This window comes from Ceratotherium simum, chromosome 10 (genome assembly GCF_057802395.1).
Source record: "Ceratotherium simum simum isolate JZ-2026a chromosome 10, ASM5780239v1, whole genome shotgun sequence".
Lineage (NCBI taxonomy): Eukaryota > Metazoa > Chordata > Mammalia > Perissodactyla > Rhinocerotidae > Ceratotherium > Ceratotherium simum.
This window is the reverse complement of record NC_141909.1, coordinates 16,258,620-16,274,621: the sequence shown is the minus strand read 5'-3', so window position 1 is coordinate 16,274,621 and position 16,002 is coordinate 16,258,620. Positions and strand designations below refer to the sequence as shown.

Here is a 16,002-nt window from a genome sequence, read left to right as displayed (position 1 = left end):
TTTATTAATGTTATTTTTTAGTTTTAAATTCAAATAAACATAGATTTTTTTTGGCTTTTCAACACACACTGCTATTTTAGTTTTTGAAAAAATGAGGTTATTTTCCTTAGATCCTTAGATTTAAAAAGCAAAAGTTGTTAATTCATATTCTTTCCGGTTTTAAAGGAAAGTCAACAGTTTACACATAAAACCTTGTGTTCTCCAAAGGGTTTTTTAAGTGACCTGATGTATTCCCAGCTATCTTCTCTAACAAGATCATGCTGTAGAGTCAAGAATAAAGTAGGTGTAAACATATGCACGGTATTAATTTGTTTTTTAAATACTTTTTTAGACTGAAGGAAAAAAACTCTAACCTTGAGCAGTTTATTTGTAACTTTTTAATGCTATTAAATATTGCTAATGTATAGTAGAGCCTTTTGAATGCCTATGTGGTCTAATTTTAAATATAAATATTATGAAATAACTTTTGCCTGATATGGTAACAATTAATAAAGAGGCTAGTGTTTATTGAGAGCTAACCACATATGCAGCATTGTTTTGAAGCAGTGCTTCTCAACTGTCTGGGATTAAGAACGTTTAATTATTTAAAAGTTTTAAGCCATTGCAAACTAATAAATGATTCTACTGCACATGGCTAGCTTGCAGCTCAAGCCACATGCGCCTCACCATGCAAGTTCAACATTCAAACTGGTCTCGAGTCTGTTCAACAAGATTCCACTGATCCTGAGTTGGGATGTCATGGCATTGTCAAATGGCTAAAAAGTTTCTAGCGTTCTTGAAATTCCTAGTTACAAATAGTTCAGGGACTGGCACTAGCCCACAGACCATATCCTGTCACTGTCATATTGAATCTCTGTATCAGCCCTCTGAGAGAAGTACTATCCCCATCTCAATTTTACAAAGAAATTGAAGCATAGTGTGTTTCCCAAACATAAGAGCCTGCAATTAGCAGGTAGCAGGACGCGTATCCAAACCCACACAGCCAACGTGCAGAGGAGTCAGGATTTGAACTTGGAGGACTGACTCCAGAGCTTGTGTTCCTCCCCACGTGCCTGTTTCATCTTAACTATATGTGAAGTAAGAATGGTTTCGTTTAGGTCGTCAGATGAGGACCTCCTCAAATATACCTTCTAGTCCACAAACCCACTGATCCACATCTATCTTGCCCTCCTTTGTTGGTGGAAGAGGAGACTCTCTTCCTGTCCAGGGTCAATGATTCCATTCTTTCTGTTTCTTTGGAGGCTCTTGGTCCATCAATCATCCCAACCAAAGCAACTGTGCAAGGGCAGGAACTATATCCATTTTCCAGATGAAGAAGCTGAGGTTCAGAGGTTGACACTTACCCAAGCACGTAACTAAGGCTACATGGCTATAAGGTGACCATATCCCATTTTGTCAAGGATGGAGCCAGTTTACTGCCCTGGCACCTGGGCTGATTAGGGCTTTCCTTTCACTTTCAAGTGTCCCACTTTGGATAATACATTCTTTGGTCACCCACATTGCTAGCGAGTGGCAGAGACAGAACTGGCATTCTGATCTGTGTGACTGACTCCAAAACCAGGGCTACCTCTTAAAATTTCAGAATTATAAAGTTTAGAAGGAAGATCTGTTCTCAGTCATTATTCCTTTGGCAAACATTTATTGAGCACCTCCTATGTGACAGACACTGTGCTAGAAGATGTCATTAAAAAATGAACAGAACACGGTTCAAGTCTTTAGAAGCTCATCTTTTAGTGAGGAAACAGACCACCTATAAATATGTATAATCAGGGAAGGCTACATAATTTACAGGGCCCAGTGTCAAATGGAAAAAGCAAGGCCCTTTATTTAAAAATTAAGTATTTCAAGATGGTAACAACAGGACATTAAATCAAGTATGGTTCAGTTTAACCAATGAGGGGGTGGTCAGGGTGTTATAAAAATATGTAAGCGTTACCCAAGATGAAGACTGATCTTAAGATGGCTTCCTACAAGAGATGAAAACTGCGGGGCCGGCCCCGTGGCATAGCGGTTAAGTGCGCGCGCTCCGCTACTGGTGGCCCCGGTTGGGATCCCGGGCACGCACCGACGCACCGCTTCTCCAGCCATGCTGAGGCTGCGTCCCACATACAGCAACTAGAAGGATGTGCAACTATGACAAGCAACCATCTACTGGGGCTTTAGGGGAAAAAAGGAGGAGGACTGGCAATAGATGTTAGGTCAGGACCGGTCTTCCTCAGCAAAAAGAGGAGGATTGGCATGGATGTTAGCTCAGGGCTGATCTTCCTCACAAAAAAAGAAAAAAAGAGATGAAAACTGGGCTGACCTTAGAGAATGAGATCTCTCTCCTACACGGAACTTCTCCTCTATTTTTTAGACCACAAGGTATTGAGGACAATCACTTAATCAGTCATTTTGACTTAAACATCAATCACCATGAGTTTTCTGCTACAGGACATCTTCATGATCTACCTCTGGAGCTGGGACACACAGCGAGGGGACATGGAGAGGTGCTGCCCAGATCTCCCTTCAAGGACTTGTTGCCCCAGCTGCTGGAAGTGCTGCTAGTGGGCAACCTTCAGCCACCAGCCCTTCGGGGAGAATCTATATGCAATGACCAATCAAGGTGGAGCTATAAAGTCCTAGCCATTGGCCCATGGCAGGACAACCCTGATGAGACATCTTAGTCCCAGAATCACCAGTGGGGTCAGCTAAGGTCGTCTGGCCAGCATTCCAGCTTGCTTCTTCCCTCTTGATACCACAGGTGTTTCTCCCAAGGGCACCCCCTCATAAAGACCCCAAATACAAAACACCATCTCAAAATCTGCATCCCAGAGAACCAAACTGCAACACGTATCAAAAAAGACTTCACTACTTGGGGAGGATTGTTATTTGAGACTTATTATATACATACTTAACATTTATTTCTAAATCCTAAAATGAAATATAAAATGGCAGACACAAGGACTCCGTGTGCGTGAATGTGGTTACCCATTGGTTTAAAATCCACAATTTGATAAGGATCCACATGCCCATTAAAATGCATAAACTACATTTTGTGGAAATTCATGAATTTATTGCAATTCTTGAGGAAAACTAACTATTTTTCAGTCTGTACTTGTGGAATAATGTAGTCCATAACTTTTATGGAATAGAATGGAATTTCCTTTTTTTGACACACACATTCAATCTTCAATAAATGAACTTTTGAGAATTACGTCATTTGGTGACTAAACTGGGTTGACCATAAGCATGGCTTTTAGAATTTTTTGTTTTGTTTTGTTTTAATTGGAACTTTCTTAGTTTTCTTCATTCCAAGTAAAGATTTCTTTCCTTTTAGTCAAACATAAGTTCATTCATTCCCTGAACTACATTAGAGGAATTACAAGGAAGTTTTTTGTTGAGATGTGGTGTCCAGGCATCACGCAATTTTCTAGGTAAAAATGTAAACTGAAAACACTCCGAAACAGAATTGATTGTGGAAAGTGACTTACAATTCAGGTGTTAAATCTAACATAATTCAGGGCATGAGATTCTGAACATCATTAAACTTTTCAGAATTTGACATGAAATAAATACTCAGGTTTGAGAAGAGGGGCTTCTAACATCTCCAGTGAAACCCTCTGAAAGAAAACCACAGATTTTCATTGGCTTATATCGAGACAAATTAATCAGCTGATAAGTTAACAACTCACCAAATCGTCACAATAGTTAAGTCTAACTCACTGCTTCATTGAATTGACTTAAATTGTTTCTTCACAAGACACCAACCATTTATGGTGTCATTAAAAGTATTAAGCATTAGATTGATTTTTGTTTGTATCTTTCCCAGTAGTGGAGATTAAAAAATGAAGAGGGCAGGAGGAAACCTTTGGAGGTGATGGGTGTTTATGGCATAGATTGTGGGATTGGTTTCCCGAGTATATACTTACCTCCAAAACTCATCAAGTTGTATAAATTAAATAAGTACAGCTTTTTGTACATCAATCATAACTCAATAAAGTGGCTTAAAAAAACCCAGAACCCAGAAAAACCTTATGGTTCTTCTTGTATTTTTCCTGCAATGGAAGAGAGGAAGTGGGATTTATTTTATTAATTGGTTAGAGAAAAAAGTAGACCTTGACTACTCATGTGTCAAGAGCTTCAAATGAGGTCATTTGCTACGGGCCACAGGACACCCCGTGAACAGCCTCATATTTTAAGAAATCAGCAGAAATAACTTCCCAGATGCAGACTATTCACTTTTAAAGATTTTATTTATTTTTTTATTTTTTCCCCCCAAAGCCCCAGTGGATAGTTGTATGTCGTAGCTGCACATCCTTCTAGTTGCTGTATGTGGGACTCGGCCTCAGGATAAACGGAGAAGTGGTGCCTCGATGCGCACCCGGGATCCGAACCCGGGCCACCAGCATCGCAGCGCGCGCACTTAACCACCAAGCCACAGGGCCGGCCCAGACTATTCACTTTCAGACGGAGCCACTGAATTTGAATGAGATTCTAAAAGTAAAACAAGGCTGAGAAAACTTTTAGGTGACTCAATTGTGAAGGATGACATGCAGAAGAGCACAGCAAATGAATGAAGAGCCCAGTGAATACTGATCAACCACCACCCAGCCAAAAAAATACATTTTAAGCATCCTAGAAGCTGCCCTTTTATTTCTTCCAATACCAACACCTTCCACCTCCCCAAAGTGAAGCACTGTTCTGACTTTGAACACTATTGTTCAGTTGTAACTATGTTTGAACTTTGTATAAAAGGAATCATAAATATTCTTTTGGGTCAGGCTTCTTCCGTTTGTGAGATTCACCGGTGTTGTTGCTGTAGTAGTATCGCTCTTGTTGCTGTGGAGTATTTTCTTACATCACAGTTCATTTTCCTGCTGCTGTTGACGAGCATCTGGATTATTTCCAGTTTGGGGCTATCAGGAATTGTTTCTACCAGCATCCTTGAACACATTTCTTGGAGCACATGTGTATAGGCTTGGAGTAGAATTAATAGGTCACAGGGTGTGCAGCTGGAGTAAATGCTGTCAGACTGTTTTCCAAAGCCGTTTTTTCAATACACACTTTTTTTATACACTCAGCAGTGCATGTGAGTTCCCACTGCTCCATTGGCACTCAACTGGTCTTCTCAATCTTTTTAATTTTAGCCATTCTAGTGGGTGTTTAGTGGTATCTCGCTGTGGTTTTAATTTGCATTTCCCTGATTACTAAGAAGAGTGAGCACTTTCCTATTATTGGCCATTTGGATCTTCTCTTTTGCGAAGTGCCTATTCAAGTCTCTCATCCATTTCTCTAATTGGGCTTTCTGTGTTTTTCCTAACGAGTTTTAGGAGTTCTTTATGTTCTACGGTACCTTCTCAGACTGAATTCAGTCTGCATCAGAATCACCTTTAGGGCCTTTAGACACAGCTTACTGGTCCCCACCACCAGAGTTCTCAGACTTCAGTCTGCATCAGAATCACCTTTAGGGCTTTTAAGACACGGCTTATCGGTCCCCACCACCAGAGTTTCTGATTCAGTGGATCTGGAGTGAGATACAAGAATCTGCATTTCTAACAAGTTCTCAGGTGATGCTGATGGTCCAGGGAGCACACTTTGAGAACTATTGTTCTGTAAGCGTTTTTTTGTTTTTTTGGTGAGGAAGATTGGCCCTGAGCTAACGTCTGTTGCCAGGCTTCCTCTCTTTGCTTGAGGAAGATTGTTGCTGAGCTAACATCTCTGCCAATCTTCCAATCTTTCTCTATTTTGTATGTGGGCCACAGCATGGCTTGATGAGCAGTGTGTAGGTCTGTGCCCCAGATCTGAACCCATAAACCCAGGGGCCCTGGAACGGAGCGCATGAACTTAACCACTACCCCACCAGGCCAGCCCCTCTACAGTGTTTTAAATGTAGCAGCAATAGAAGTTTCTTGTTAGTTTAGGGCAAAGTCACCTTTCAAAAAACAAAAGCTTTAACAAATTAATACTTGCTCAAGTCTGGGGCATAAGCTAATACTCTCCCTTCCTGGAAGGGGTGCTACTGGTCTTGCTACAATGGCAATTGTTTCAATCTGTCTGAAACCCATCTATCTGCTCAGAATATTTGGTACACCTAATTAGCTAAGAGAACCAGTTGATAATGGAAGATATTTTTTGATCTCAGGAAGATTCACTGGCTTTCAACAGCAAAGACACAAGTCAGTTATCCCTCTAAGAACAAAAATACAGATTTCTGAATGGAGATGAAAACTGTCATTTATTTCAATTGAATTTCATTTCATTAAAAAAAATTCTATGATGATGTTAAAACAGAAATAAACATTTATTTAACTGCCTTTAACCTCTAAAACCAAATAAACACACACATTTCAAATATTTTCACTGTTTTAACAAACCTCATTATTATCATTGTCATGTCAGTCTCCTGAAATACTAACCATGACTATTAAACAATTTACTGGACTAAACATTAACTGTATTATTTCTAATAACAAAGAGTGGAACAGCTACTGTACTCAATGTATTTTGGTAGCTTGCTGTGTGTGTGCTTTTTAAGGCTTGGTTCTATAAAACATCTGTTTTCCTCTGTTGAAGAGTCCCAAAACCCGCCCTATGAAGGCACATGTGGTAACATAACGCAATTTGAGTGTAGTTAGACCTTATTCTGAGAGGTCATGGGAGTCCACTTAAAATTCCAACAGGAAAACCTTTAGTAACTTGAATTCAACAGACCATAGCTGCCACCATCAAGAAAAACTAAAGATCCATAGTTCAAATACAGTAGAGAGGGCCCTAGGAAGTACTGTGGTTTGCTGATTCACTCATCAGAAAGACCTACAACAAACTGCTCTTAGTGGTCAGGAGTAAAGTGACCTGGGCAGGCTCATGACAGTGAACCTTCTGCACCCATCCTGAGAACATACTACATAATTAGAGTCAACGTTTGCAGGGACTTGCGGTTCTTGTCACCAAGTCGGGAAAGCCTATGCATGCAATTTGGAAAGGATTTCAGTAAAGGCTTAAACCAAAACGCTTATAGTCAACAGAGGGTTAACCATCAGTAAATCAGAAATCCAAATAGGAATACTACTTCCTATTCAGGAATGACAGCCATTTGGCCTTTTTTGAAAATATTGCCAGGCTGACTCTAAAACTACAGCGGTTACCATGGCAGAGTCATGCAATCTAAAAGTCGATCGATGATCACACTTGTGTCCTTCACTATCAAATCGCCTATAAGGGCTCCTATTTTGAGAATGCATTATTTTTTCTTCCTTCTCTTTTAGTACAATTAAATATTGTCCTTCTGTATTTTAACCATATATCTTTTTGTGTGTGGCGGGGGGGTGGGGGGGGGGATTGTAGTCTCTCCCTACTATAATGTCACTGAAACTAAAGTATATTTTTTTGTTTTTCCTATTAGTTTTACCTGTACTATTTTAACCAGAGGTCTTTGGGGAAAATAACGGATCCTAGTTATGTTAAGGAAAGTGGCAAGACAAAATGGCAACTTCACACAGTCTTCCAGTAAATAGAATACCTGATAAAACTGGAAAGTAATATGTAATTTTGGGGGCAGTAAAAAAAAAAGTCTGTGACAATTTTATCTTATACCTTACAAAATGGGCTTTGGCTCTGGGGTCTCTTAAGGCACAAAACCTGGTAGACAGTTTTTACGGGTGGCCTGCACCTCTGATTTGGATAAGAAAAAAAATACTATAACATATAAATAAAAATAATAAATCATTTTGTTAGAGCTTGAAATCACTGGGTGAAGGTGGAGGAAAAATCCAAATCAACTAACATCTTTTATGCGTAAATATTTGTTGCTAGTGTCAAAAAAGGACAATCTAGTTTACACAGTGCAAAAACGATTGGAATAATGCCTTCAGAATAGACTTGACATTGTGGCAGAATCACAGCGCTGTCTCAAAAATAGTGAAGCCTGAGGGCTGCCCATTGGAAGCGTTCATAACCACATGACCATTTTGAGTAATATCTGGATAATTCCTTTTGAAGTACACCTGTTAAAAAAAAAAAAAAAAGACAAGCATAAAAAGAACATGTTTAAAAGTTTTAAAGTCCTCCTCCCTGAAGCAATGCATTTCTATGTCCACTTCTTCATGTGAAGCCAATCATATATCACTAGTGGAGGCACAATTTAAAAAACAAGGATGTATTTATTCTACCGAGGAAGTAGCCCCATTAAAACCCTCATCAGGGCCGGCTCTGTGGCTTAGCGGTTAAGTGCGCGTGCTCTGATGCTGGCGGCCCGGGTTCGGATCCCGGGCGCGCCCCAAGGCACCACTTCTCCGTCCAGCGCGAGGCCGAGTCCCACGTACAGCAACTAGAAGGATGTGAACCTATGACATACAACTATCTGCTGGGGTTTTGGGGGGAAAAAAATGAATAAATAAAATCTTTAAAAAAAAAAAAAAAAAAACCCTCATCGGGGGCTGGCCTTCATGCCAAACAACCTGTAGATCCACTTTACTTCTGATTATTCTGATTCATAGATATGTTTTATCACTACATTAAATTGATAAGCAAAATCATTTTACTGACTCAAAACCTGGAGATAAATTAAAAACAGGATGACAAAGAGGCTGGGAAATCTAGCGTCTGCACAAGGGTTTCTCATTTTCACACATAAAATGAGCACAATAGATGTGGATGTTAATATCAGGTTGTAATCCCTATATTTTATAAACTCTGATTGACAAGCATTGAAACGCTGGCGTCTATGTAAGAAATGTCCCGGTGTTTAATTTGTGCAGCAAAGCAGTTACAGGGCCTATAGAAATGTGATCTGGGGATAGCGGGCCACAATAATGAAAAGAGAAGCAAAAGCTTTAACAATGACTCAACCAAGCAACTTCTCTAATGTAAGATGATACCAAATAATAGGACAGTTCTTTGCCAAGCCTTTGAGTTCTTGAATTCTACCAATTTCTAGCTGAACTAGAAGAGATACAGGTTTTCTGATAAATGTATAATCAGAACATAAAGGAAATGAAATGCTGTCAAGTTTCTCTGTCCCACAGCCACCAGTTTTTAGTAGCTGTATCATATCTCAGTTCCTTGACAGATGCGCAAAACAAAATGAAATAATGTCAAGACTTGTGGGCTCTTATCTCAAAATGTGTTTGGGTGAAAAAGGACTTGAAATGTAATTTTTTTTTTTTTCCCCAAAAGAAGAATGTGCAAGTTTTGTTTGAGTCTTTAAAATAGAAAATGTACCATCTATCTGAGGCTGGCACGTGTCATGAGCTGGTCTCTTAGATTCTGGATCTATTTTATAAAACCTGGCTTCAAATATATTTGTGGGTGCTGTCAACAAAGTCATCATGGGAGATAATGGACTTTACATACAAAAAAAGAAAAGTGCAGGGACACTTACATTCAAATCAAGCCTACTTTCTTTTTCTCTTGTTGCTTGCATACTTGCTACTCCAAAAACATCATTGCATATGAAATACTATCTATTAAAATGTCACTTGAGGAGGAAAATAAATTTTCCAATAATGCTTGGACACCACTGGGTAAAATCTGAGGCTATTTCCATTATAATGCAAATATTTAAAACTAAGGCCTTTTTGGGGAGCTAATTTCATATCATCTCCCTCCCCCACTTTTTTATGCTAGCCATATTTTGTATGGTTATAAATTTATGTACTCCAAAACAGCTATTTCTTGGTGAAAACTAAAAACAGCCAAAAGAACCAACAGAAACACATTTCATTTTCTACTGCTTGACAGTCCTCCCCAAATAAGCCAGTTCCTTTCCCCATAACCCTCTCAAAGTATTTATTTATTTTTTTTGGTGAGGAAGATTGGCCCCGAGCTAACACCTGTCCTTATCTTCCCCTATCTTGTATGTGGGACGCCGCCACAGCATGGCTTGAAGAGCAGTGCAGTCTGCACCTGAGATCCAAACCTGCGTACCTGGGCCGCCAAAGCGGAGCAAACTTGAACTTAACCACTACACCACCAAGCCAGCCACCCAATGTATTTTTATAAAGAAAATGTTATTATTAGCAACTTTTAACTGAAATGGGCCTTAGCTTCACGGTCTGCAATACTTGAAAATGAATACTGAAAATGAGCTTCCTTGTGTATAAAATCCTTGATTTGACCTTCCTTTTTCTCCCCTGTTGCCCTGTTTTATAATATACTCCACTAACAGTAGAAGCGAGAGAAGGCATCTTTTTGCACAATGCGGGTTATGAAGGTGGTGGAGACAACGGATCACTCATCAGCAGAGTCCTCGGCTAAGCCTTGGATGCAGAGGTCCAGTCCCAGCTCTCTCTCCTGGGTCTCACTGCTGATCCTGGAAAAAAATCACTTAACCTCTCTCCATCCTGGCTGCCTCATCTGTGAAATGAGACAATGGCTTACCTCATAGGAGCTAATTAACGGCTACAAACTGCAGGCTGAAAACACGCCGAGCTAAGCGTGGGGTGTGATTATGAACGCTGCTCAGAGAAGTGGCCCCTTAGTCCACGGAAAGTAGCAGCATCATCTGGATTGAATGATGAAAAAAAAAACATCTGGGAGGCCCTTTTGTGGATCTTGTGATTTTATCTTTACAGAACCCCAGAGTCGTAGTTGAGACACCTTTAATTCAGTGAATATAGTAACCCGGGAGGCAGAAAGGTAGTTAAAAGATTATGGAAGTTGGAGTACTAACACTCACTAACCGGTGACGTTGAGAAGTCACTTAGGCTCCTCTGCCTCAGTTTCTCCATTTGTTAAAAAAGGGATAATAATGGCAGCTCAGAATGGTTGTCAAGAGTGAAGGAAACAATGCCAGAAAAGTTCAAGTTCCAAGCCAGCAGAATATAAGGCTAGTGAGTGTTGGGTTTCTTGTCCCTCTTCCCTTCCTTCTCTTGGGTTTGGTTCACTACAGTTCCTCTAATGTAGACTGAAACTAAGGTATTAAGTATTTAAACTCTAGCTTGTCAATAAAGTCACCATCATGGAATTAGATCGTACTAGAAGCAACAGAGCAATAAAAGCTCCCCTGCATGGATAAAGGCCAGCAACTGAGCTTTTATGTACATTGTATTCATAAGGCATCGTCCAATATGTTCAATTCTGGCTCAAGACTCCGTCAGTTCATTCTCACTGAACTGTACCGCCCTAGTTCAATCCCAGTAACTCTCAAACTCCTCATCTTTAAAACAGGTCTAACTGTGGTGTACATACTGGCAGGTATATTATGAAAGTTAAAGAGTGCTGAAGAGTTAGAGAGGACTTCTGCTTTCAAGTTAATGGAATAATGAATTTTCTCTCCCCTTATCCTCTCAGAAATCACCCTGAACAGTAAGAATACTGGGAGATAAAAAAAACAAGCCCAATCTTTGGTGAAATCCCAAAAGGAAACATACCCAGATGAGCTGCCATATGCAACTGGATCCAGCGGGGCTGTGGCAAGACAGAGAGAGGGTACCTATGGGAGTAGACAGATCTGAGCAATCATGGGAGAGCACAGTTCTCAAACTAACTGGCGAATGCTAAGGTATGTCAACAAGGAATCACAGAATCACCATCTTTGCCTGAAGCATGTACATTGGTGAGGTCCTAGGAGAAGAGAGATTCTGAAATGCAAGTAGCATTGTAACCACCCATCTCTGCAGGTTATGGAGGAATACAGGCTAAATGAACACACATTCTCAATTTCTCTCTCTTGCTTACACACACACACACACACACACACACACACACACACACACATTCTCTCTCTGGGTTGTAAGGAGCTTCTATGTCAAGCAGAGAGAATTCCTTTTAGCCTGAAACGATGCCCTAGTTACAACTATCCTGTAAATATATAGTGTAGGAAAACCTGACTTAATTCAAAAGTGAGTAGTGGAAATGATAACAAAGAAGTAGTACAGGACCTATAAAACACACAAAGTGAGGAAAAGGAACAAAATAAGCACACGATGGATGAATAAATACTCACTACACAGATGAAAATTATGAAAAAATATAATGTAATACATTCAGAGGAAATGTAGAACAATCAACCTGTGGACAACAGAGATGCCAGAGTAAAGGAAAACATGGCACAGCAACAGAATATGATGGAACATGAATTGACAGAGGTGAAAAGTGAAGTAGAAGAGAAAAATGAAAACATCAAAGAAATGACAGTTCTACTGAAGGCACTAGAAAGATGATTAGCTATTGCTGAAAAAACAGGATGAGACATGGAGGACAGGATTAACAAAGCAAGCAGAGGGGCCGGCCTGGTGGCGTAGCGGTTAAGTTCACACATTCTGCTTCAGCGGCCTGGGGTCCGTCGGTTCGGATCCTGGGCACGGACCTAAGCACCGCACATCAAGCCATGCCGAGGCGGCGTCCCACATACAGCAACTAGAAGGATGTACATCTATCTACTGGGGCTTTGGGAGGAAAAAAGGAGGAAGACTGGCAACAGATGTTAGTTCAGGGCCAATCTTCCTCACCAAGGAAAAAAAAAGATATAATTCTAGTAAACTTCCAGAAATAAAAGATGACTTGAATCTAGAGGCCAAAAGAGTACAGGATGTCCTAGGAAAAACTAATGACCTTCAAAATAAAGAATACTTTGGGAATCCAGGAAAGAAGATCAAGTTAGGGCTAACCTGGCCTTAGACTTCTCCATAAGAATAAACAATGCTAGAAGACTTTGGAGCAGATTACAACAAACTAAGTGAAAGAAAGTGTGAGTCAAGAATTTTATAACCAGCAAATTTAGAGACGCAGCAGTCAAATATTTCAAATGTGCAATAAGTCAGGTATTCTAGTTCCAATGAACCCTCCTTTAAGACAGCACAGAGTGTTGTTTTACAGCCCTCCTTTTTTTTTTTTTTACTACCACCCACAATAATAAATACATTTCAGTTTACACTGAGACTCAGTACAGGTTCACTAGCTATACCTCTATTTATCTATACTGAAAAGAATTTCATGAAATATTTACTATTACTATGAAAGATCATGGTCATTTTTTCCATTCCATTCTTTTTAATTTGATTTCTTAAACACACTGGTTATGACTGACTAAACAGATTTCACAGTCCCACTAAGGGATCACAACCTGAAGTTTGAAAAACACCATACCAGAGGACAAACTTCAGCCAACTAAGAGATGGAGAAAGTATCATTTAAAAGCAGTAAATAATAGAGGCTTAAGTATTTTTAAAGGTTGGAAGGTAAAAATTAAAAGAAAAACTATTTAAACAACTAAAATTTGGTGACAGGGAAGATACGTTGTCATTGTTTATAATGGGGAGTCAATAATAAAGAAATAGAGTATTCTTAGAAGAAATGAAAGGAACATACATAAAACAATGAGCAAAGAAACAAAAATTATAGACTACACATTAAAAGATTAAAAAAAAAGAACACTGAAAACTGAAAGCATAACATGACAGGACTGGGATAAAACATACCTATAATCTCAATAAATGTAAATGGACTAGACTCATCCATTAAAAAAAAGGCTAACATTAAATCTCAGAGCTAAACCTAACTACATGCCATTTACAGGAGAAACATCGACAACCTGATATTAAAAATAATCAAAGATATACCAGGTAAATGAAAACAAAGTGAAAGGAGGGGACTCAATCTTAGTTTTGAACCAGCTTGGACTCAGGAACAAAAGCATTAAATGAATCAAAGAAAGGCACTTTAAAGATTTTATTTATTTATTTTTTCCCCCAAAGCCCCAGTAGATAGTTGTATGTCATAGCTGCACATCCTTCCAGTCGCTGTATGTGGGACTCGGCCTCAGGATGGACGGAGAAGTGGTGCCTCGGTGCGCGCCCGGGATCTGAACCCGGGCCACCAGCATCGGAGCGCGCGCACTTAACCACCAAGCCACGGGGCTGGCCCAGAAAGGCACTTTAAAATAGTAGATAATACAATTGTAGTGAAAACCCAAGTCATAAATATCTATGGACTGAAAAATCATAGCATCAAGACTACCAAAACAAAAATGACAGGAACTACACAGTGAAACTTGTTACAGTATGAGACTAATTTACCTCTCTAAGTCCAAGTCACATCAAACAGACCAAAATAAATATGGACAGAGAAGACCTAAATAATGTAACTAATAAAGTAGATCTAATTAAAAGTTATTAAACTCTACACCTTAAACAGACAACAGTCCATCTTTTTAAATGCTCCAAGAATACTCACAAAAACTGCCAATGTACGAGGACACAAAAAAAAATTAATAAATATCACTTATGGGTGGAAATAGTACAGACAATGCTTTTTGATCACAAGGCAATGCAACTCAACACTGATGAGTAAAATGAAAACAAACAAAAAGTTTCAAGATCTCCTTCTCAAATAATTCTCGGGCCAAAGAGAAAATTAAAACCAAAATTGCAGAATTTATATATAAAAACTTACGTATGATGATAGCACTACACACCAGAACCTATGGGATACAGCTAGAACAGTATTCAGAGGAAAGTTCACAGCCTTAAAATATTACAGTAAAGAATGAAAACAAATGCATTCAAGAAGAGGCAACAACAAAATAAACCAAAGGAAGGAATAAAGGTAAAAGCAGAAATTGACAAACTGTAAAACACAATACAAGAGCTAGTAAGTAAATCTGAGAGCTCACTCTTCAGGGGGAAAAATATAAAAATACAACAGCAAACAATTAGAAGGAAAAAATGGGGGCTAGGGAGTGGAGAAAGCATAAATACTATGTAGCCATTAAAAAGAATAACTATATGCATTGATACAATCTGAGATATAATATTAAATGAAAAAAGTAAGGAACAGCTATTATTTGTGCTTAAAAAACAGAAAGGCCATAGATGCACATGTTCATGTTGATGCACAGAAGATATCAGCAGAACAGTCAAAAATGGTGCTGGGGCCCCATCCTGGGGGAGGAGCTGTGTCATGACAAAAGTGGAATACTGACTTACATTTTATTTATAAATTTTAAAAAATTATTTTAAAAAACTGTAAACTTTTTAAATTTTGTAGCATTAGCAAGAGTCATCTATGAAAAAACTGATTGTTAAAATAAATGTTAATTGTTTAGAGTCTCTAAACTACTTAGAAGAACTCTGGATACTTCTTTTGTTATTACTGGGAGTTAAGGGTTCAATCTACAGCCTTTAAAAAAAGATCCAACTTTTATTATCGACAGGTAGGATTCTTTTATATTTGTAAAACGCTCTCCATTCTTCAGAGCCCTTGAACATACACTGTCTCATCTGATCCTTGTAACAACGGTGTGAAGAAGCCAGGCAGTGCTGTCAATCCTCATTACAGGTGAGGACCCTGAGGCTCAGAGACTCTGGGTGACATACAAAGCCACTTGGCTGCTAAGTGCTTCTTCCACCTATTCAAACTGGTCCAGGCTCCTCAAATCTAGGATACCTAGGATTCTGTATGTACCTTTTGGGTTGTATCAGGTGATTTCACGAATAGATAAAATGGCACCTCTGTTACATGCCAGGAACAAAGGAACTTCAAAAAAACCTCAGTTAGATCTGCTTCATCATAAGAAAGGATGAATGATAGGCATTTGTCCCTCTCATAGGCTGAACTGCATCCTCTCAAAATTTCTATGTTGAAGTTCTAACCCCCCACTACCTCAGAATGTAACTGTATTTGGAGATAGGGTCAATTAAGTTAAAATGAAGTCATATAGGTGGGCCCTAATCTAATACGACTGGCGTCCTTTTCAGAGGCGATTAGGACATAGACATACACAGAGAGAAGACCACATGAAGACAAAGAGAGAAGACAGCCATCTACAAGCCAAGGAGAGAGGCCTTGGAGGAAACCAACCCTGCTGGCACTTGATCTCAGAATTCCAGCCTCCAGAACCGGGAGGAAATAAACTTGTGTTGTTTAAGCCCCGTCTTCTGTGGTACTTGGTCATGGCAGCTCTAGCTGACTCATGTGCCCTTCAGCCTTACGAATCTAAAAAGTACTTTCTCCACTGTCTCATGGATCATCTATAAGGGTCAATCAGAGAGTGATTCAGCTGGCTGCACCAACATTTTCAGA

The 16,002-nt window shown here is 39.4% G+C and overlaps 1 protein-coding gene across 6 annotated transcripts in view; it reads right to left on the bottom strand.

Annotated features, from left to right (window-relative positions):
• The window catches only part of ABCC4 (ATP binding cassette subfamily C member 4 (PEL blood group)), a 274,730-nt gene that overhangs the window by 10,650 nt on the left and 248,078 nt on the right, over positions 1-16,002 (bottom strand). For 2 of the 6 annotated variants that reach the window (XM_004423112.3, XM_087435922.1), the window contains one exon: positions 6,199-7,985. The exons of 3 other annotated variants lie outside the window; for them this stretch is intronic. In XM_004423112.3, coding sequence (XP_004423169.1) covers positions 7,878-7,985 — 108 coding nt within the window. In that variant the 3' untranslated portion in view covers positions 6,199-7,877. Of the gene's footprint in view, positions 1-6,198; positions 7,986-11,351; positions 11,414-16,002 lie in introns of those variants that run through there. One more of the 6 variants, XM_087435919.1, reaches the window with a different exon arrangement.